The sequence below is a fragment of the Lethenteron reissneri genome, chromosome 68, assembly GCF_015708825.2.
Source record: "Lethenteron reissneri isolate LAM-NWPU_2019-01 chromosome 68, ASM1570882v1, whole genome shotgun sequence".
Lineage (NCBI taxonomy): Eukaryota > Metazoa > Chordata > Hyperoartia > Petromyzontiformes > Petromyzontidae > Lethenteron > Lethenteron reissneri.
In genome coordinates, this window is record NC_083846.1 from 3,530,089 (window position 1) to 3,553,893 (window position 23,805).

At 53.0% G+C, this 23,805-nt stretch overlaps 1 protein-coding gene across 2 annotated transcripts; it reads left to right on the top strand.

Moving 5' to 3' along the window:
* The first annotated feature begins 4,665 nt into the window (after positions 1 to 4,665).
* On the top strand, positions 4,666 to 23,571 carry LOC133360391 (fructose-2,6-bisphosphatase TIGAR-like). 2 transcript variants are annotated; one of them, XM_061579094.1, is made up of 8 exons: positions 4,666 to 4,740; positions 6,593 to 6,657; positions 11,593 to 11,630; positions 16,287 to 16,408; positions 18,040 to 18,117; positions 19,094 to 19,204; positions 20,389 to 20,491; positions 23,160 to 23,571. In XM_061579094.1, exons 2-8 carry the CDS (start codon positions 6,629 to 6,631, stop codon positions 23,471 to 23,473), a joined length of 795 nt encoding a protein of 264 aa, XP_061435078.1. In that variant the 5' UTR covers positions 4,666 to 4,740; positions 6,593 to 6,628; the 3' UTR covers positions 23,474 to 23,571. The 2 variants fall into 2 exon arrangements, with proteins under 2 accessions (XP_061435078.1, XP_061435077.1); XM_061579093.1 differs by lacking the exon at positions 4,666 to 4,740 and adding an exon at positions 4,964 to 6,183.
* The last annotated feature ends 234 nt before the right edge of the window (positions 23,572 to 23,805 follow it).

Here is a 23,805-nt window from a genome sequence, read left to right on the forward strand (position 1 = left end):
GAAACGTCGTGGTTTTTAACCTTTTATTTTTGTTATTTTCTCTATCTACGTGACTTTACTGAAAGAACCAAAGAAAATGAATTCCCGCAGTAACGAAAGTTTTAAGTCAAAACTATAACATGTTAATAGCTTCAAAAAGTCAAAGAATCTCCCACTTGATAATTGGTTTTTTACCCTCTTATCTGGCAACAAAACTGACACCTTTTTTTACGAGGAGTCATGTTTGCATTGACCACAATACCTGCGGTCATAATGCAAAAAAAAACATAACTCTGATAATGTATGCACTGTCCTTGAAGTTGATTGGTCCATACCCGAGACAGCTTTCTTTAGAGCCTAGTCTCACATTATCAGAGTTATGTTTTTTTTGCATTATGACTGCAGGTATTGTGGTCTATGCAAACATGACTCCTCGTAAAAAAGGTGTCAGTTCTGTTGCCAGATAAGAGGGTAAAAAAACAATTATCATACATTTTTACCTGCAAATGAGGTACCAATGGTGAATCTCCAGGTGGTCTCCAGAGCCCGGAGGCATCACTTCTCGTGGTGTTGTTGCAAATTCTCAGAAGTGTAAAACAAAAATGTTTTAAAGCACCCTGCCAAGGTTTGTCACGTACACAGAACGTGCCAGATCGTTTCTACTTTCAGTCCACACATCGGTCGGTGTGTTGGAGAGTGAACCCACGACAATTACAATGTGAGCAGCGTGGTGTTTCGCAAGCATCATTTGGGCGATTTTTTTTTGCTGCCAGAATTTATTTTTAAGGGATCTAACCGCACAGCAAAACAAAAACAATCCTTTTTTACGAATAATATTTGGCCGCGAAAAACCATACTACTTGTCAAACGTAAGGAATAGTTCCTGCCCCCCACCACCCCTCTCCCCCAAAGAGCACAATAGATAAAAGTGTGTGGAGTGGGCGGCGAAATTCGTGATGACAAAAAAAACATACGGGGATGCACATGTCATACACGCATGTCATACACACGTCATGCATACATACATACATGTGTACTGTCCTCCTTCCTCCCTGTGTGCATGCGGTGTGCGGCGCACACACTCATTCGGAGACGAGGTAGTTGCAGGAGCCACCGTCTCTCTATTTATTTACCCGTTCACCCCAACTCCGGCCTCCTCTCTCTCACGACCACGCTGCCATACGGCCCGGCCTAGACACGACCCTATCCGCGTTGCACGGAAGGCGTCGACCGAGACAGCCAACTACTGTCCGGCCGCGCAATGATCAGGCGAAGGTGGCAGCGATGAAGGCGGCGACAACGAGACGAGTCCAGCCCGGAGCTCTCGCTCTCCGCTGCTTTTATTCCCCTCGGCGCGGCTTGGCTCCGCCCTAGCCGCGCCTCCCTTCTCGAACCCACCAGAGGGTTCAAGGGGCCTCCCCACCCGGTCTACCATGACCCTTGCCCCCGTTCCTCCACCCTGCCGGCACACCCGTGTATATGCTCGACGGCGTGTGCGCTAACTGTCCACCGCATTTGCTGCTGCTGGACAGTAGTCAGCGCTGTGTAATACGGTATTCATTTCCCCGTAACTTTGCGAAATTGACATCTGCGGTCAATTGGATCGTGCTCTGCTGCTGCACTTACATAACAGCACACGATTATGGTCCAAAAGTTCTTGGACCTCCAGTTGATTAGCACCATACGCCTGCACGTAATTATTCTGTCCATTCATTGACCAGACGAGTATAGAGAACCACTTGCCCTCCAACAACGGACAATAAGACACTACTGTGATTGTCATACACTTCTCGCAACCGTCCTATAACTCTAAGGGCTAAAAGTAATGTGTTTTTTTGAATGGCATAACATGCCAAGATATGTACGTACAGAGACTTCTCTACTTACGAACATTCGACTTACGAACTTTCAGAAATACAAACAAACCTGGTCCGTTACGTTCAGTTGCAGAACGTGAAGAACCAGTGGAATATATGTCTTCAGAGCGTGAAGAACCAGTGGCCTCTACATCTGCAGAACGTGAAGAACCAGTGGCATCTACATCGGCAGAACATGAAGAACCAGTGACATCTACATCTACAGAACGTGAAGAACCAGTGGCATCTACATCGGCAGAACATGAAGAACCAGTGACATCTACATCTACAGAACGTGAAGAACCAGTGACATCTACATCTGCAGAACGTGAAGAACCAGTGGCATCTACATCTGCAGAACGTGAAGAACCAGTGGCATTTACATCTGCAGAACGTGAAGAACCAGTGGCATCTACATCTGCAGAACGTGAAGAACCAGTGGCATCTACATCTGCAGAACGTGAAGAACCAGTGGCATCTACATCTACAGAACGTGAATAACCAGTGGCATCTACATCGGCAGAACATGAAGAACCAGTGACATCTACACCTGCAGAACGTGAAGAACCAGTGGCATCTACATCTGCAGAACGTGAAGAACCAGTGGCATCTACATCTGCAGAACGTGAAGAACCAGTGGCATCTACATCTGCAGAACGTGAAGAACCAGTGGCATCTACATCTGAAGAACATGAAGAACCAGTGGCATCTACATCTGCAGAACGTGAAGAACCAGTGGCATCTACATCTGCAGAACGTGAAGAACCAGTGGCATCTACATCTGCAGAACGTGAAGAACCAGTGGCATCTACATCTGCAGAGCGTGAAGAACCAGTGGCATCTACATCTGCAGAGCGTGAAGAACCAGTGGCATCTACATCTGAAGAACGTGAAGAACCAGTGGCATCTACATCTGCAGAACATGAAGAACCAGTGGCATCTACATCTGCAGGAGATTATAAAACTTTTAAAGCCATTCCCCGTGTTTAGTGTCCACACCTTATAACATGTTTGGAATCGACAGGAGTTCATTTTCAAAAGTTTGGAGGAATTTAAATGTGCCAGTCTTTTGTATCCGTTACGCCCGGCCTCGTCCGTGCTGCTGTTATCTTCCAAATTTCTTATTCCCTCGTTTCAATCCAATTATTATTTGGTACATGTGTAATAAAGGACTCGACTACGGTATCTGGCTTGGTGTCCTTTATTCGGGTTCGCCTCCTCTTTCCCCACACGGCTCTCTCGCATAGACTCTCCGCTCTGCGGCCGACGCTGTTGTCGCTGCTGTAGCCTCTCTCTCCTTTCTCCAGCAGCCCCGCTGCTGGACTCTTCGGGCAGCCTCTCCGGCTGCTCCCGCTGCAGCCTCTCTGGCTGCTGTCTCTCCCTCTCGTAGGCAGCCCCGCTGCTGGTCCTCTCGGGCAGCCGCTCCGGCTGCTCTCGTTACAGCCCCCTCGGCTGCTCCTGGTTCCTCCGGGGTCGGTCACCGCTGGCCGACGGTGCCGACCGTACTCTGTGCGTGTGTGGCGATCTCGCCACCCCCAGCTCTCGCCCTGCGTGGCCCCACTCTAGCTCAGTCCTCGATCACTCCCCTCCTCTTCCGGTTTCTCCCCTTTAAGACCTGAACCCTTACCCCCACGTGACGTAACTCCTCCCCCTCGTGACGTCACATCCGGAAGGTCATTTACGCCCGCATTACACATGTGTAGAGGAGTAAAATGGGGACGTGACGTCATGTGTGCCGTCCAGTGCGAACACGTCGCGGAACGTGACGTCATGCGCGCTGGGCGGCTCGATGACGTCATGTCTCTAATTCTTAAGGGGGGACCCCGTGACGAACGCGGGGTCACTGTGGGAACACGTAAGAGTAGAAGGGTGAAGAGGGAATACATGACGTCACGCGATTTTGGACGATTTTTGACCCCCCCCCCTTCGTCATACGGCGTCACAAAAAGTCAGACCCTCCCCCCTCAAATATGACGTCACAAAGCTCTGCCCCCCCCCCCAAAAATAAAACATGCTTCAAATCGCTTTAAACTATTCTCATTGTAGTGCGCATTTAATGTGGCGCTGCACTCTGATGTTGTAGGAGAAAACATTTATTAAAAAGTTTATTTAATTAAGCAGAACGTGTTGTCTGTATTTATTTAAAGTTGCGCATTTTGATGTGACGTCACATTTCTCACCCCCTCCCCTCGTCACACATCTGACCCCCCTCCCCGCTAGGTGCGTGACGTCATTTATGGCCGGCCCCATACGCAGAAGCGACACGGATCGAATCGCCGGAGAACCGCAATTTCACCTCCTCTCGCGGATCGAATCGGTTGCCCAATGTCTGGATCGATTCAACCCCATCACGACCCCACGATACCGAACCTTCGGAATCGAAGTCGCCGACCATAAACACAAAGAGATTCTTGGATCGATTCCGCAGGCGGGGCTGAGAGGGGGGCGGGGCTGAGAGGGGGCGGGGCTGAGAGGGGGCGGGGCTGAGGGGGGGCGGGGCTGAGAGGGGGCGGGGCTGAGAGGGGGCGGGGCTGAGAGGGGGGCGGGGCTGAGAGGGGCGGGGCTGAGAGGGGGGCGGGGCTGAGAGGGAGGCGGGGCTGAGAGGGGGGCGGGGCTGAGAGGGGGCGGGGCTGAGAGGGGGCGGGGCTGAGAGGGGGCGGGGCCGAGAGGGGGCGGGGCTGAGAGGGGGCGGGGCTGAGAAGGGGGCGGGGCTGAGAGGGGGCGGGGCTGAGAGGGGGCGGGGCTGAGAGGGGGGCGGGGCTGAGAGGGGGGCGGGGCTGAGAGGGGCGGGGCGGAGAGGGGGCGGGGCTGAAAGGGGGCGGGGGGAGTTGCCCGGTGACGTCATCTGGGCGCCGTGTTCGTTGACGGCTCCGCCGGCTCGGCACAGTGCGGAGACAGTCGCAGGGTGAGTCGGTGGTGGTGGTGGTTGTGGTGGTGGTGGTGGTTGTGGTGGTGGTGGTGGTTGTGGTGGTGGTGGTGGTTGTGGTGGTGGTGGTGGTGGTTGGTTGTGGTGGTGGTGGTTGTGGTGGTGGTGGTGGTTGTGGTGGTAGTGGTAGTGGTGGTTGTGGTGGTGGTGGTGGTTGTGGTGGTGGTGGTTGTGGTGGTGGTGGTTGTGGTGGTGGTGGTGGTTGTGGTGGTTGTGGTGGTGGTGGTTGTGGTGGTTGTGGTGGTGGTGGGTGGTGGTGGGTGTTGGTGGTTAGTGGTAGTGGGTGGTGGTGGTGGTGATCTCGCGGTTAATTGGCCACGGGTCGTCGCGGGCTTCAGTTAGTAGTGGCCTGTGTGTGTGTGTGTACCTGTGTGTGTGTACGTGTGGGTGTACCTGTTTGTGTACGTGTGTGTACCTGTGTGTGTGTACCTGTGTGTGTGTGTACCTGTGGGTGTGTGTACCTGTGTGTGTACCTGTGTGTGTACCTGTGTGTGTGTACCTGTGTGTGTGTACCTGTGTGTACGTGTGTGTGTACCTGTGTGTGTAACCTGTGTGTGTACCTGTGTGTGTGTACCTGTGTGTGTGTACCTGTGTGTGTGTACCTGTGTGTGTACGTGTGGGTGTGTACCTGTGTGTGTACCTGTGTGTGTGTGTACCTATGTGTGTGTACCTGTGTTTAATTCGTGGTTTAGTGGTAATGAATTGAAGGTGGAGGGGTTACCAGCCCCTCACACCCGTCCAGAGCCCCCGTTTAGCCACTGTGGTGGTCACAGACGCCATGAGGGGAGAGGCCAATGGGCATTGGCCCTCCCCCCACATCACTGCCCACGACAGTGTTGCCCGTCCGGCACCGCGAGGAGGTTGGCCTGCCTACGATCCATCCTGGGTTTAACCAGGCTGGATTGTGTGAGGAGCTCACAAATCCTTGAAAGATCTGGGCAAGGTCCCATCAGTGAGCTCCTCCGGCAGGCAAGGCTGCGTTGGCTGGGTCATGTAGCCCGCATGCCCAGCCACCGCATGCCTCAACAGCTTCTGTTCGGCCGGATCGAGGGGGCTAAACGGGCGCGGCACGGGCTAGAGAAGAGATGGAGTGATGTGGTACAGGAGGACGTGGAGCTGAGTGGACTTGCCGATGACTGGTACCAGCGGTGTCAAGATCGGCCTCAGTGGAGGAGGCTCGTGAAGGACGCTACTGGGCAGTTGGAGGCAGTCGCCCTCCAACAACAACGGAGGGCGGAGGAGCGACGCTCACAACAACGAGCGGAGCGCCGGGTGGCTAAAGCACAGCAAGTTGGCACAGTAGGGGGCACAGGTGGTGCATCAGCCAGTCATCTCGGTCATCTCGGTCAGTCGACCAGTGGCACCTGGGTCTGCCCCGTGACCTCCTGCCAGCGGGCTTTCGACACTTCACGTGGCCTCAAGGTGCACTTGGCCTGGCACAAGCATCGTGGTGACGTCACCGCCACTTAGTGGCGAATGGCGGTTGTTGTTGTACCTGTGTGTGTGTGTGTGGGGAGCGGTAGTGTAGCTGTTAGCGCTACCCTGCACTACAAAACCGACCACCCGAGTTCAATTCCCGCTCACGGCCACCACCAGTGGCAATTACCTGAACCGGTCCTGCGCCTCCCCTAGGTCGACTCAGCCTCAAATGAGTACCCGGTGCGGTGTGTAAAAATCGTCACTGGGGAGACAAAGGCGGTCGGGCGTGGTGCTGGCCACCCACCCCCTCGTGTGCCACAGTGCCGGCCTTCATAGGTGCTCGCTAACAGCACTTGCCCCTACAGTCTGTTAAGGCTACACGGGGGACCTTTATCTTTGTGTGTGTGTGCAGCACTGGGAAGGCGAGTTTATTATCATCAGCAGCAGCATGAAGTTCACGATCACCATTGTTCGACAGTAAGCGACGCACAATCATCGCACTACACACAGTACACACAGTACATGCTGTATACACAGTACACACAGTACATACTGTATACACAGTACATGCTGTACACACAGTACACACAGTACATGCTGTACATGCTGTATACACAGTACACACAGTACATGCTGTATACACAGTACACACAGTACACACAGTACAAACAGTACATGCTGTACACACAGTACACACAGTACATGCTGTATACACAGTACACACAGTACATGCTGTATACACAGTACACACAGTACATGCTGTATACACAGTACACACAGTACATGCTGTATACACAGTACACACAGTACACACAGTACAAACAGTACATGCTGTACACACAGTACAAACAGTACATGCTGTATACACAGTACACACAGTACATGCTGTATACACAGTACACACAGTACACACAGTACATGCTGTATACACAGTACACACAGTACATGCTGTATACACAGTACACACAGTACATACTGTATACACAGTACACACAGTACATGCTGTACACACAGTACACACAGTACATGCTGTATACACAGTACACACAGTACACACAGTACAAACAGTACATGCTGTACACACAGTACAAACAGTACATGCTGTATACACAGTACACACAGTACATGCTGTATACACAGTACACACAGTACACACAGTACATGCTGTATACACAGTACACACAGTACATGCTGTATACACAGTACACACAGTACATACTGTATACACAGTACACACAGTACATGCTGTACACACAGTACACACAGTACATGCTGTACACACAGTACACACAGTACATGCTGTACATGCTGTATACACAGTACACACAGTACATGCTGTATACACAGTACACACAGTACATGCTGTACATGCTGTATACACAGTACACACAGTACATGCTGTACATGCTGTATACACAGTACACACAGTACATGCTGTATACACAGTACACACAGTACATGCTGTATACACAGTACACACAGTACATGCTGTACACACAGTACACACAGTACATGCAGCACACACAGCACACACAGTATACGCAGCACACGCAGTGCAGTGTATGCCTTACACACTGTACGTACAGTACAGTGTATGCATTACATACAGTACGTACAGTGTATGCATTACCTACAATACATACAGTACAGTGTATGCATTGCACACAGTACGTACAGTACAGTGCATTCATTACACACAGTACGTACAGTACCCACTGCGTGTACTGTGCACACTGCAGTACACACTGCACGTGCAGTACGCACTGCGTGCACCACAGCAAAGTGCATGCAGTACACACAGAGTACATGCACCACGCTACACAACAGTATACACAGTACAAACTACACACCGCACACGTAATCACAGGCGTTGCACACAATACGTACAACCGCAGTACACACAGTACATCCACCACAGTACACAGTACATCCACCACAGTACACAGTACATCCACCACAGTACACAGTACATCCACCACAGTACACAGTACATCCACCACAGTACACAGTACATCCACCACAGTACACAGTACACCCACCACAGTACACAGTACATCCACCACAGTACACAGTACATCCACCACAGTACACAGTACATCCACCACAGTACACAGTACATCCACCACAGTACACAGTACATCCACCACAGTACACAGTACATCCACCACAGTACACAGTACATCCACCACAGTACACAGTACATCCACCACAGTACACAGTACATCCACCACAGTACACAGTACATCCACCACAGTACACAGTACATCCACCACAGTACACAGTACATCCACCACAGTACACAGTACATCCACCACAGTACACAGTACATCCACCACAGTACACAGTACATCCACCACAGTACACAGTACATCCACCACAGTACACAGTACATCCACCACAGTACACAGTACATCCACCACAGTACACAGTACATCCACCACAGTACACAGTACATACACCGCAGTACACAGTACATCCACCACAGTACACAGTACATCCACCACAGTACACAGTACATACACCACAGTACACAGTACATCCACCGCAGTACACAGTACATACACCACAGTACACAGTACATCCACCGCAGTACACAGTACATCCACCACAGTACACAGTACATCCACCACAGTACACAGTACATCACCACAGTACACAGTACATCCACCACAGTACACAGTACATCCACCACAGTACACAGTACATCCACCACAGTACACAGTACATACACCGCAGTACACAGTACATCCACCACAGTACACAGTACATCCACCACAGTACACAGTACATCACCACAGTACACAGTACATCACCACAGTACACAGTACATCCACTACAGTACACAGTACATACACCGCAGTACACAGTACATCCACCGCAGTACACAGTACATCCACCACAGTACACAGTACATCCACCACAGTACACAGTACATCACCACAGTACACAGTACATCCACCACAGTACACGGTACATCCACCACAGTACACAGTACATACACCACAGTACACAGTACATACACCGCAGTACACAGTACATCCACCACAGTACACAGTACATCCACCACAGTACATGCGGTACACACATGAAAGTACAGCGGGTCTTCGCCTGGTATGATGGGAGATGGTTTAGTGTTGTGTTTGTTTGTGTTTGTGTGCTTTGTTTACCTTTCTTGCACTTTGCACGGCCGTCGTGTTTGTGTACTGTTTGTTGTTGTAACGATCTTAGCCCGTGCCTCTATGATGAAGAGCTTTCCAGCTCATCGGATTCCTCGTGCAGTTGAAATATTCTGATCCTGATTCTCTTGGCGTGCCTGTCTGTCTGCCTCAACAATTATTTCTCCCTCCCGTTACCTGCCAAGTAAACCCACAGGACTGCCTGCTTCTAGATTTGAAGCTTTCGTGACTTGCAAGGATTCATACTCTTTGGTTTTTTCGGTAAAGTCACGTAGGTAAAACAATAAAATAAAATAAATGAAAACAACTAAATAAAATCACGATGAAGGAAGCTTGTGTTGCCTCCGAAACGTCGTGATTTAATTTAGTTGTTTTCGTTTATTTTATTTTATTGATTGTTTTACCTACGTGACTTTACCGAAACCAAAGAGTATGACTCTCTGCTTGTCCGCCAGAGGTCGCAGATGGGTACCCGATACCCGTACCCTACCCGATACCCGGCTACCCGTTTGCGACCCTGGTGTGGCCGGGTACGGGTAGCCGGGTAGGCCGTGAGTCACTGGTGAGTAACCGTTTGTCACTCATTTCCCAACGTCTTGTCTCTTCTCACAATTCAAGTTCCTAGAATCAACCCACCCGCGCCTGCAACATGGCTTCATCCCAGAGGTCTCAATCAGGTACCCGATACCCGTACCCTACCCGGCCGGGTACGGGTAGGGTATGGGTAGGGTACGGGTACGGCCGGGTACGGGTACCCGTTTGCGACCCTGGTGCGGCCGGGTATGGGTAAGGAATCAAAACCCGTTTGCGACCTCTGTTGTCCGCTCACGTACAGGAGTGCCGGTCTCTCTCGCTGTCCGCAAATCTGCCTATCTGTCCACGTCGTATGTGTCTACCTTCCTGGATATATATAATGTCTGTCCGCCTGTCTGACCAAATAGTCTCTCAGCCTGCCCGTCTGTCCCACATACTTTTCTACAGTAAAAACCTTGGATTAGCGAGCATAATTCGTTCCGGAAACATGTTCGGAATCCAAAGCACTCGTACATCGAAGCGAATTTCCCCGTAAGAAATAATGGAAACTCGGATGATTCGTTCCACAACCCCAAAAATACTGTGTTCATATAAAAATGATTAATACAAAATAACTTTTTTATATTTTCATTATTTAAATTTAATATAAAGAAATCAAATTTATTGATTACATTTAATCGTGGCTGGTGTGAGGGAGACGAGAGAGAGTTGAGGAGCGTTTTTATTTTATTTTACTTTTATTAATTTTAATTTTTTACCTACGTGACTTTACCGAAAAAACCTAAGAATATGAATCCTTGCAGTCACGAAAGCTTCAAATCTAGAATTGAGGAGGGTTATTGTGTTGGACGACTTTCACTTGAAGTATAGTTACTAAAGAACAGCCGCTACACTTGGACACAAAATAAAAATAAATGCTTTACGCACACACACGTGGTCACAACACTATATTGTAGTAAACAGTGTACGCTCGCACGGATGTTGACTATACGAGTGAGGCACGCCGACTGAGACCGAGCATGGGAGACGATTACCCACAATCCCGCAGCGAGAGAGATAGAGAGACGAACCATCTGCTCAGTTGTGATCACGTGACGCTCGGCAGACAAAGCGTAGACTGCACGTACTGCTCGTATTGCAAGACCTCGCTCGTTTATCAAGTTAAAATTATCTTATTGGTTCTTTCGGTAAAGTCTACGTGACTTTTACCGAAAGAATCAAGAAGATGAACCCCTGCAGTCACGAAAGCTTTAAATCGAAAGTTAAAATTAATTACAAATTTTTGCTCGTCTTGCAAAACACTCACAGATTAAGTTACTCGCAATCCAAGGTTTTACTGTAGTTGCCCACATGCACGCCTGCCTGTGTACCTCACCGTCGGGAAAGTACCTGGTGCGGTGGTGTGTAAACAATCGCCACTGGGGAGACAAATGCGGCCGGGCGTGGGGCTGTCCACACCCCCAAACCCCCAAGTGTGCCACAGTGCCGGCCTTCATAGGCGCTGCTGCTCGCTAACAGCACTTGCCTCGAAACATCTGTTAAGGCTATACGGGGGGGGGGGATGTTGTACCTGTAGTAGGGAGCGGTGGCGCAGCGGTTATGCTAGCCGCGCTTCTAACCCGGCGGTCAACGCCACTGACGATTATCACCGAGGTCGACTCAGCCTCACTGGGGGCGATCTTTGTCTTTGTGTCTCTTGCAGTGGCGAGACCACGTACAACAGGAAGCGTCTCATCCAAGGTACGTGGTTTGTAGGCAGTGTCGGGGAAGCTCTGTCACCGTTATTTTATTTTATCTATATATATATAAAAGGGAAATGTGTGAATATGTGTGTCTGTTCGAAATGTTTAGCATACTTTCCGACATGCAACAAACTTTAAATTTAGCTTGTGGGTAGTTTCCAGACTGTACACAATGCAAACATTATAAAAATAGACTTTTGTATTTTTTGGGGGGGGGAGTAGGGGCGCAATAATGGGTATATTTTGCACGGCAAGTGAGCGGTGACGTCGCATCTGTGATGTCATCCGCACGCGGCTGCGTCACGCAGTGTGCCTGCTGACGTCACGCACCCCCCCCCCCTTATCAATCCAAGACAAAAATCCAAGTCTCGTGCGAAGCCGGGTAGTCAAGCTAGTTGATTATAAGGCATCTCTGGGAATGAAAGATACACAACCATAACTTGTCTTTAGCGCTCTCGTGTACACATCTGGGCCTCAGACACGGCTACTGGATAATAAGATGCACCCCACCCACCACCCCCTCCCCACCACCCACCCCATAACCCACACCACCCACACCACCATATGGGTCTCTAATTATCAGTTGAATCTGCTGCTGCTGCGTTGGCAGTGGTGCACAAGCACAAAAATAACAACACGACACCGCACCTCCGATTAGCATGGTTTGGCTACGTACGGTGCGAAAAAGTTCATACGTATTTAAACTCACATAGAGACCCATAGACTTCACAGAGACCCATAGACTCACACAGAGACCCATAGACTCGCACAGAGACACATACACTCATACAGAGACCCATAGACTCACACAGAGACCCATAGACTCGCACAGAAACACATAGACTCACACGGAGACCCACAGACTCTCGCAGAGACCCATATACTCGCACAGAGACCCATAGACTCGCACAGAGACCCACAGACTCGCACAGAGACCCATAGACTTCACAGAGACCCATAGACAGAGGTGGGACAAAGTCATTGTTATGCAAGTCCAAGTCGAGTCTCAAGTCATCAAATTCATGACTCGAGTCTGACTCGAGTCCAAGTCACATGACTCGAGTCCACACCTCAGAGGTGGGACAAAGTCATTGTTATGCAAGTCCAAGTCGAGTCTCAAGTCATCAAATTCATGACTCGAGTCTGACTCGAGTCCAAGTCACATGACTCGAGTCCACACCTCTGCCCATAGACTCACACAGAGACCCATATACTCGCACAGAGACCCATAGACTCACACAGAGACCCACAGACTCACACAGAGACCCACATACTCACACAGAGACCCACATACTCACACAGAGACCCACATACTCACACAGAGACCCATAGACTCACACAGAGACCCACAGACTCACACAGAGACCCACAGACTCACACAGAGACCCATAGACTCACACAGAGACCCACAGACTCTCACAGAGACCCATATACTCCCACAGAGACCCATATACTCCCACAGAGACCCATAGACTCACACAGAGACCCACAGACTCGCACAGAGACCCATAGTTTATTGTCGTTCACGTGTACCTCCGATTTAAACGGTTTGGCTACGTATGGTGCGAAAGAAGTTCAACGCACACATACATATACATACACACATACATAACACACATACATACACACATACATAACACACATACATATACATACACACATATACAAGGAGTGACATTCCAGGCGACGGCCATTCATGGCCCATAAAACTTACTAGCATTTATGCGCTTCGAAAAAGGAACCACTGCTCAAAACGTCGCCGATTTTAGATATATTTTATACTTTTCAGGCCACACACACACACACACGTGCGGCGGTGTTATCGGCACACGTGTCAAGGGATTTTAAACGACCCGCCGCGCCTGTGATCGAAAGTTGCATTTAAAAAAAAACTAATGTAAAATCGCTCGCTCGCCATCGGCCATCTTTGCGCCCCCCCCCCCTCCCCCCCCGGCTGTGGATAAAAGGCATCCGCTAAGAATATCCCCGACTCGGGCTTGTGACCACGTGGCCTGGGTGGTGGTGGTGGTGCAGCGGTGTCGTGTTTACAGCAGCTTGGATAACCCCCCCCCCCACCAGAGGGCTCGGAATAGAAGGAGCGGTGGGGCGAAATCGGTGAGGGAGGAATTGAGTTGGTTGCGGGGGGGGGGGGAGTTGAGGGAGGGGGAGTTGAGTGGGGTGGGGGAGTTGAGTGGGGGGGGAGGAGTTGAGTGGGGGGTGGGGAGTTGGGTGGGGGGATGTGAGTTGAGTGGGGTGGGGGAGTCGAGTGGGGGGGGAGGAGTTGGGTGGGGGGTGGGGAGTTGGGTGGGGGGCGGGGAGTCGAGTGGGGGGCGGGGAGTCGAGTGGGGGGTGAGGAGTTGAGTGGGGGGTGGGGAGTTGGGTGGGGTGAGTTGAGTGGGGGGTGGGAGGGAGTCGAGTGGGGGGCGGGGAGTCGAGTGGGGGGTGAGGAGTTGAGTGGGGGGTGGGGAGTTGGGTGGGGTGAGTTGAGTGGGGGGTGGGGGGGAGTCGAGTGGGGGGTGGGGAGTCGAGTGGGGGGGGAGGAAGTTGGGGGGGGGGGGTTGGGGTGTGGAGGGGGAGCTGGGTGGGGGGAAGTTGGGTGGGAGGGTAGAGAGTTAGGGGGGTGGTGAGTTGGGGGGGGGGAGTGGGAAGTTGGAGAGGGTGGGGAGTTGGGTGGGGGGAGTTGGTGGGGGGGTAGAGAGTTAGGGGGGGTGGTGAGTTGGAGGGAGTGGGGAGTTGGGGGGGGGGGGAGTTGGGTGAAGGGGTATGGATTTGGGGGGGGTAGGGAGTTGTGGGGGTGTGTAGTTGGGGGGGGTGGCGGAGTTGGTGGGGAAGGAGTTGGGCAATTGGGGGGGGGGGGGGGAGAGAAGGGGGGGGGGGGGCCGTCACCGAGGTTCTCTCAGCCCAAGCAGTGCCCGATTTAGACGTCGGCCCGACCCGAGGTTGCCACCTTCCCGTGATGCAAAAAAAATCACCGAGGGGGGCGGTGGCGGTGGCGGTGGGGGGGGGACACATCGTGGGAAGCAGCAGAACGAGGAGAACATCTCACGATACCGGCGAGAGGCGGAGGAGCCAAACTTGATGAATCCCATCGGTTACCCCCCCCCTCTCCCAAACCCGACGAAAGCGTGGGTTTGTAGCAGAGGTCACAACCGGGTACCCGATACCTGTACCCTACCCGATACCCGTACCGTACCTGATACCCGGCTACCCGTACCCAGCCGGGTACGGGTAGCCGTTTGCGACCCTGGTGCGGCCGGGTACGGGTAAGGAATCAAAACCCATATAGTAGTAGGTTTTTACCCTTTCAACTGGTACAAAACTGACACCTTTATACAAGGCATCATGTTTGCAATAACCACAACACAAGCAGTCAAAATGCAAACATTACCATCATCAGAGTTGTTTCTTTTTGTTTGCATTTTGACTGCTTGTGTTGTGGTTATTGCAAACATGATTGCTTGTATAAAGGTGTCAGTTTGTGTACCAGTTGAAAGGGTAAAAACCTACTACTATATTTTGCCACTGGTAAAGGAGATGTCTCATAGTGAATCAAAACCCGTTTGCGACCTCTGGTTTGTAGACGTTCCCGGGCAATCGCCGACGGCTTCGGTGCAGGTTGGAGATGCCGCCACGAAATGTTTGGCGCGGTCCTGGGGGTGACAGCGAGGACGTGTGGCAACTCCTAGGCGCGACGGCTCCGGGTGGCTTCAGTCTTCTATGGGGCCGTCCATAAATGACGTCACTCACCTAGGGGGGGGAGGGGGGGTCAGATTTGTGACGATGTGTGACGATGGGGGGGGGGGGTTTAGAAATGTGACGTTACGTAAAAATGCGCAACTTTAAATAAATATAGACAACACGTTCCACTTAATTAAATAAACTTTTTAATAAATGTTTTCTCCTACAACATCAGAGTGCAGCGCCACATTAAATACGCACTACAATGACAATCGTTTAAAGCGATTTGAAGCATGTTTATTTTTTTTGGGGGGGGGGGGCAGAGCTTTGTGACATCATAGTTGAGGGGGGGGGTCTGACTTTTTGTGACGCCGTGTGACTAAGGGGGGGGGGTCTAAAATCGTCCAAAATCGCGTGACGTCATTTATGGACGGCCCCTAAAGCCTATTCTTTCCCCCCCCCCATCACAATCTTATCCACATATACAATTGCAACAAGAGTCCGCTCAAAGGCTCACACGGTTGGGGATCTCTGCCTTATTCTTAGGTTTTTTCGGTAAAGTAACGTAGGTAAAAAATTCAAAGTAAAATTTATAAAAGTAAAATAAAAATAAAATAAAAATCACGACGTTTCGGAGGCAACACAAGCGTCCGTCTTCAGGTGGAACCGTCACAGCACGACAGCTGTATCAAGTAAGATAAATTCCAAGAAAACAGTCCTTACCAATAGGGGTTTTCCCCTTTTTTCTGGCAACAAAACTGACACCTTTTGCAAGGAATCATGTCTACATTAACCGCAATACTTGCAGTCAAATGCAGTCCTTGTACATATACTGTTTGAGCGTGGGAGGAGCCAAGGTAGGCACCTGAATATTATTTTTGTGAGGTTCGGTGCGGCTGAAGCACGCTGTTAGGAATGAGCCTTTGTTGTGTGAACTATGTGCGGCTGATGTAAAGGTGCCTTGTTGGTGGTGCAGGCCAGGGCATCAACATGCCCCTGTCGGACGTGGGCTTCGAGCAAGCGGCAGCTGTCGGCGCTGCCCTGCAGCACGTTCCCTTCACCTGCGTCTACAGCAGTGACCAGCTGCGGGCGCAGCAGGTGAGCCGGGTGGGGTGGGGTGGGGTTGGAGGTTGGGTGGGGTGGGGTTGGGTGGGGTGGGGTTGGGTTGGGTGGGTTAGGGTTGGGTGGGGTTGGGTTGGAGGTTGGGTTGGGTGGGGTGGGGTTGGGTTGGGTGGGTTAGGGTTGGGTGGGGTGGGGTTGGAGGTTGGGTGGGGTGGGGTTGGAGGTTGGGTTGGGTGGGTTGGGGTTGGGTGGGGTGGAGGTTGGGTGGGGTGGGGGTGGGTGGGGTGGGGTGGGTTTGGAGGTTGGGTGGGGTGGAGGTTGGGTGGGGTGGGGTTGGAGGTTGGGTGGGGTGGGGTTGGAGGTTGGGGTGGGGGTGCCGTCGGGTTTGGTGGGTTGGGTGGGGTGGGGTTGGAGGTTTGGGTGGGGGTGCGGTGGGATTGGGTGGAGTTGGAGGTGGGGTGGGGTGGGGTGGGGTGGGGGTGGGGGGTGGGGTGGGGTGGGGTGGGGTGGGGGGTGGGGTGGGGTGGGGTGGGGTGGGGTGGGATTGGGTGGGGTGGGGTTGGAGGTGGGGTGGGGGTGGGGTGGGGTGGGGTGGGGTGGGATTGGAGGTGGGGTGGGGGTGGGGTGGGGTTGGAGGTGGGGTGGGGTGGGGGTGGGGTGGGGTGGGGTTGGGGTGGAGTTGGGGTGGAGTTGGGGTGAGGTTGCGGTGGGGGGTGGGGTTGGAGGTGGGGTGGGGGTGTCCTCCTGCAAAATAAAATCAACATACGTGGGGTGGGGTGGAGGTGGTTTGGAGGTGGGGGGGGGAGCCTTTCCCCCTCACCTCTGATTATCAGGGTGGCTACATACGGTGCGAAAGAAGTTCAACGTCCATACAGCTCTCCCGTCGGCATCCGTACCTGCTCGTAAAATAGTTCTGAACACAACCGCGCCTAAAATATACCACGTAATCCATGCGTAGGCGTGGTTTTTCTTACTTGCAAATCATCGACCGAGCCAGTTGCCCTTTCCCGAGGGACGCGCTGCAAGGCTCCCTGGGCCCAGGGGTGACCAGAGCCATGCAGAGCAACGTCGCACATCCGACCATCACGGTCGGCGCTACGGCGGTCAGGAGGATTGTGGGTTCGATCCCAACCCTGACACTTGTATATTTGGAGTTTGCATGTCCTCTCTCCCCGTGATCACGTGGAATATTCTCCGGATCCTCCGATTTTGTCCCTCCACGCTTACAAACAAGCATTTTAGAGTATTTTGACTGCTATCATTTGTGGCCCAAGTCGCTTCTGCAAAAGAGCTACATAGCTCAGTGGTAAAATAAAAAAATATTGTTTTAATTTTTCTTGGTTCTTTCGGTAAAGTCACGTAGAAGGGAAATAATAACATAATAAAAATAAAACATAATAAAATAATTCTCACGACGTTTCGGCCACAACGCAAGCAGCCATCCTCAGTTGTGGTCGAAACGTCGTGAGAATTATTTTATTGTTTGATTTTTATTATTTTTTTATATCCATTCTACGTGACTTTAACGAAAGAACCAAGAAAATGAATCCCTGCAGTCACGAAAGCTTTAAATCGAAATATAGTTTTAGTTTTTAACAGGATAACTGCCTCTGCCTGCCGCGTGTTGCTGTCCGCGACCCCCGTGCGTCACGTGGTTCGTGGTCTAGACGGCAGAGGAGATCCTGAAGCGGAACCATCACTGCCGGGACCACCCACTGCAGCGTGAGGAGCGCCTGCGCGAGAGGGCAAGTTTCCCTGCCGACACCGCCGCCACTGCCGCCACCACCGTGCCGCCACTGCTGTCCGTTGATAATGGCCCCAGGGTGGTAACTGCTCGGAGAGAGACACGTCGACAACCAGGGCTAGATGCATCACCTCTGCATCGCTGGTTCGGTGTCTATCACACAGCTATTATGAATCGGAGGGAGGAAACCTTCCCATCTCAGGGCTTGAACTCGTGTTCTCAGCAGTGCTGGAACAGCGCTTGTGCCAAGGGCATCATGAACCCTCTCCCCCCTCCACCCCACGAGTGATTTAGAGAGAGACGCCCAGACCCAGGACTCGACCCCACGCGCTCAGCGTTGCTGGTTCCGTGTGTCTACGTGCCGGTGTGATTCCGCGTGTCCCGCGTGTGTGTGTATGTACGTGCGTGTGTGTGCATTTGGGAGCAGTAGCGTAGCGGTTAGCGTGCTGCGCTACAAACCTGGCAAACCCGGGTTCGATTCCCGCTCACGGCCACCAACGACGGTGACTCGTATCTGAACCAGCCCTGGGCCTCCCCTAGGTCGACTCAAATGAGTACCTGGTGCCATGTGTAGCAGAGGTCGCAATCGGGTACCCGATATCCGTACCCTACCCGATACCCGGCTACCCGTACCCGGCCGGGTACGGGTACGGTTGGCCGTTCGCGACCCTGGTGCGGCCGGGTACGGGTACGGGTAGGCCGTGAGTCACTGGTGAGTAACCATTTGTCACTCATTTCGGGTAGGGTACGGGTAGGGAACGGGAACCCGTACCCGGCCGGGTACGGGTACCCATTTGCGACCCTGGTGCGGCCGGGTACGGGTAAGGAATAAAAACCCGTTTGCGACCTCAGATGTGTAATAAACATCGCCGTTGGGGAGACAAAGGCGGTTGGGCGTGGTGCTGGCCACCCACCATCTTGTGTGCCCCAACAGTCTGTTAAAGGCTACACGGGGGTGAATCGTTCTCTTTGTGCAGTCCTTCGGAGCGTCGGAGGGCTGCAGCGTGGATCAGCTCAGAGCCCTGGCCAAGGAAGCCGGGCAGCGGTGTCCCCACTTCACGCCGCCTGGGGGAGAGACCCTGGAGCAGGTGAGGGGGTCACCTCCACGCAGTGTCACCAAACTGACGGCTGGCCCACACCTGCACCTCATCGCCATGGTGCGCGTCTCGTCGCCACGGCTTCGTAGCCATGGCGACGAGGCGCCCCAGACCCGGGGCTCGAACCTGGGATTTCAGCGGTGCGAGATGTTAACCACCTCGCCTGGTATGCAGGAGGTCGTGGGTTCGATCCCGTCCCTGACGCCTGCTGCTGTATATTTGGAGTTTGCGTCTCTCTCGTCATCACGGTGGCTAGGAGATGTTAACCACCTCGCCTGGTGTACAGGAGGTCGTGGGTTCGATCCCGTCCCTGACGCCTGCTGCTGTATATTTGGAGTTTGCATCTCTCATCATCATCACGGTGGCTAGGAGATGTTAACCACCTCGCCTGGTATGCAGGAGATCGTGGGTTCGATCCCGTCCCTGACGCCTGCTGCTGTATATTTGAAGTTTGCATCTCTCATCTCCATCACGGTGGCTAGGAGATGTTAACTACCTCGCCTGGTACACAGGAGGTCGTGGGTTCGATCCCGTCCCTGACGCCTGCTGCTGTATATTTGGAGTTTGCGTGTCTCCCCGTCGTTGCGTGGATTTTTTCTCCGGGTCCTCCGGTTTTTCCCTCCACACTCATAAACACGCGTTTAGAGTGTTTGGCTGCTCTAAATTTGCACGTGTTGTTAGGTCACTTCGTTTAGCTATCATTGTTGACGGCCAGCTAGCTTCTGAACAAGAGCTACGTAGTTAGAAGTTAAAGAAAAATTAAACAAATCACGACGTTTCGATCGCAACACAAGCAATCTTCATCAGAATAACCCTATCGAAAATGAAGTATTGAGGAAAATGACTCCCACCGAGATCGCAAAATTCCCTAAGGCCAATGTGACCCCTCCCCCCAACCCCCATCGATTCCCACTCACGGCCAACATCAGTGGCAAAATATCTGAACTGCTGCTTGGGCCCCCTCCCCCTTAGGCTCGACTCGGTCTTTAAATGAGTAGCTGGTGCGGTGCGAACACATCGGCAAAATCGGGGAGGCAAAGGGTGGTGGCACCGTCCGCTCGAGCGCCATGCCGCGCTCGCTAACAGCACTTGCCCCGAGCAGCAGCAGCAGCCTGTTAAGAGCCTACACGGGTGCGTGGGGGACCTTTGCATTTTTCTTTGCTTCGTCACCGCAGCTCAAGACGCGTCTGGTGGATTTCTTCCTCGAGCTCTGCTCGCTGATGGCCTCCCGGCGCGCGGAGACGTGCAACGGCATCAAGCCCTCGGATTGCCGGGCAGGTACGGCCACAGGCACACGCGGCATAGCCACCGCCACCACCGCCACCACTGCCACCACTACCCACCGCCACCACCACTGCTACCACCACCGCCACCACTACCCACCGCCACCACTGCTACCACCACCGCCACCACTACCCACCGCCACCACTGCCACCACTGCCACCACTGCTACCACCACCGCCACCACTACCCACCGCCACCACTGCCACCACTGCTACCACCACCGCCACCACTACCCACCGCCACCACCACCACTGCTACCACCAACGCCACCACTACCCACCGCCACCACTGCCACCACTGCTACCACCACCGCCACCACTGCCACCACTACCCACCGCCACCACCACTGCTACCACCACCACCACCACTACCCACTGCCACCACTGCTACCACCACCGCCACCACTGCCACCACTACCCACCGCCGCCACCACCACCACTGCTACCACCACCGCCACCACTACCCACCACCACCACTGCCACCACTGCTACCACCACCGCCACCACTACCCACCGCCACCACCACCACTGCTACCACCAACGCCACCACTACCCACCGCCACCACTGCCACCACTACTACCACCACCGCCACCACCACCACTACCCACCGCCACCACCACTGCTACCACCACCGCCACCACTACCCACTGCCACCACTGCTACCACCACCGCCACCACTGCCACCACTACCCACCGCCATCACCACCACTGCTACCACCACCGCCACCACTACCCACCGCCACCACTGCCACCACTGCTACCACCACCGCCACCACTACCCACCGCCACCACCACCACTGCTACCACCACCGCCACCACTACCCACCGCCACCACTGCCACCACCACTGCCATCACCGCGGTGGTAACGGTGATGGTGGTGACAGGGCTATACCTAATAAATAAACTGAAACTGATATTGGGGGAGCAATGGTGTGGCGGCCAGCGGCACTGCGCTACGAACCCGGCGACCCGAGTTGGATTCCCGCTCACGGCCACCAGCACCGGTGACGATTATCTGTACCGGTCCTGGGCCTCCCCTAGCGCGATGCGGCCTCAAATGAGTACCTGGTGCGGTGTGTAAACATCGTCACTGGGGAGTCAAGGGTGACCCACCCCCTCGTGCGCCGTGCCGGCCTTCATAGGTGCTCGCTATAAGCACTTGCCCCAACAGTCTGTTGATGCTATGAGAGAGGTCTTTGTCTTCATTGTTAGTGGTGGTGGTGATGATGGTAATAGTGATGGTAATGGCAGTAAAGGTAGTGGGAGTGATAATAATCATTGTTGATATGCTTGTTTACCCAGGAAAGCCTCACGGGGTCTCATGACTGTGCTCGGTATTTATAGCAGCGTGCGACCGTGAGAGCGTTCGTTGTATATTTGGAGTTTGCATCTTCTCTTTCTCTCATCTTCACGGTGGCTAGGAGATGTTAACTACCACGCCTGGTATACAGGAGGTCGTGGGTTCGATCCCGACCCTTGACACCTGTTGTATATTTGGAGTTTGCATTTTCTCTTTCTCTCATCATCATCATCACAGTGGCTAGATGTTAACTACCTCGCCTGGTATACAGGAGGTCGTGGGTTCGATCCCGACCCTGACGCCTGCTGTATATTTGGAGTTTGCATTTTCTCTTTCTTTCATCATCATCACGGTGGCTAGATGTTAACTACCTCACCTGGTATACAGGAGGTCGTGGGTTCGATCATGACCCTGACACCTGTTGTATATTTGGAGTTTGCATTTTCTCTTTCTCTCATCATCATCATCACGGTGGCTAGGAGATGTTAACTACTTAGCCTGGTATACAGGTCGTGGGTTCGATCACGACCCTGACACCTGTTGAATATTTGGAGTTTGCATTTTCTCTTTCTCTCATCACGGTAGCTAGTAGATGTTAACTACCTCGCCTGGTGTACAGGAGGTCGTGGGTTCGATCCGTGGCTTGTGGATTTTTCTCCGGTTTTTCCCCCTCCACTTTAAGAATCAAAATCACGCGTTTTAGAGGATTTGGCTGCTATCAATGTCTCACACGATCAGCCACTTCGTTGAGATATAATTTGTGATAGCCAGGCCGCTCCTGCAAAAACAGCTACGCAGCTCAGCGGGGCGTCACCTAGTTACAATAAAAATAAAATATTTAAAAATATTTAAAAAAAAAACACGCTTTAATGAAATGTACTGTCCGAGCTGCCCCTCCCCCTGCCCCCTTCCCCCATCGCCCCTCCCCTTCTTCCACATCCCCCGCCCCTCGGCGTGGCTCCCCGAGGCTTGCCGTGACGTAAGGGACCACGTGGTGATTTACAGACAACGTGAGTTGAGCGTGGACAATTAGAGCCGTACAAAAGATCGTTTAAAAATATGTTTTTAATTTTTAATGATAGAATATACTAATATAGTATTGTCATCAATGTGACATAGCTACACCAAGTTTGCAGTCGATACGATACGACATTGGGAGTACGGTTGAAATTGAGTTACAAGATTTTAGGATACAACAACAGACGTAGTGAGTTAAATAAAAGCGTGTTAAAATAGTTTATACTTTAGTTGAGGTGGTGTCCGTGCTAGCGCCGGCCATCATCCTCGCAACATTCGGTGCCGTCACCCGAACACGTTCCCCCACCCCCCCACCCCCGCACCGTCTCCTCCCCCGAACCCAGAAAGCGACCCCGGCGCCGCGGTGGATCCGGCGGTGGACGTCCTGGTAGTCACCCACGGCGGACTCATCCGCGAGTGGGTTCGCTACCTCACCGAGGACCTGGGCTGCCCCGTGCCCGCCGAGTGGCGGCAGCGGCTGCTGGTCGTGTCGCCCAACACGGGGGTGTCGCGCTTCCTCGTCTCGCTGCCCGACGGCGCCGGTGCCGACGGCGGCGACGGTGCCGGCTCGCTCCTCCCCACCGCCGTGCAGTGCCTGCAGCTGCACAGCAGTTCCCACCTCTCCCCGGCGAAGGTGCAGCCGCCACCGGCGATGTAGAAAAAAAAAAGGATCGAGTTCAACTGCCGGTCAAGCCCGCTTCACACGCTCGCACCACCACCCACCCCCCTCCCCCCGCCCGCAACCTGAGCACTAGCGTATAAAGGTCACGATCCATCTAGGGCAGGCGATGACGGGCAACGCAGAACGAGTCGGTGGGCCACGTGAACGGGCCCTCCGTCAGCTTAGTGGGCCCGCGAGCGTAACATCGTGACCCCCCACGCTTAACCCTAGACGCACCGAGACCAGGTCAGCATGCAAGCCCATGGGCAGTAGGTTGCCCGCCACTGGTCTATGGGCAGTTGCTGGAAGCCTTCGCCAAGCGACGCGTC

Coding starts and splice junctions, on each gene's coding strand:
- LOC133360391 (XM_061579093.1), top strand. CDS start 5,764: ATGCCCAGCCACCGCATGCCTCAACAGCTTCTGTTCGGCCGGATCGAG. Junction 6,184..6,592: donor ACACTTCACGTGGCCTCAAG/GTGCACTTGGCC, acceptor GTGTGTGTGCAG/CACTGGGAAGGCGAGTTTAT. Junction 18,118..19,093: donor AGGAGCGCCTGCGCGAGAGG/GCAAGTTTCCCT, acceptor CTCTTTGTGCAG/TCCTTCGGAGCGTCGGAGGG.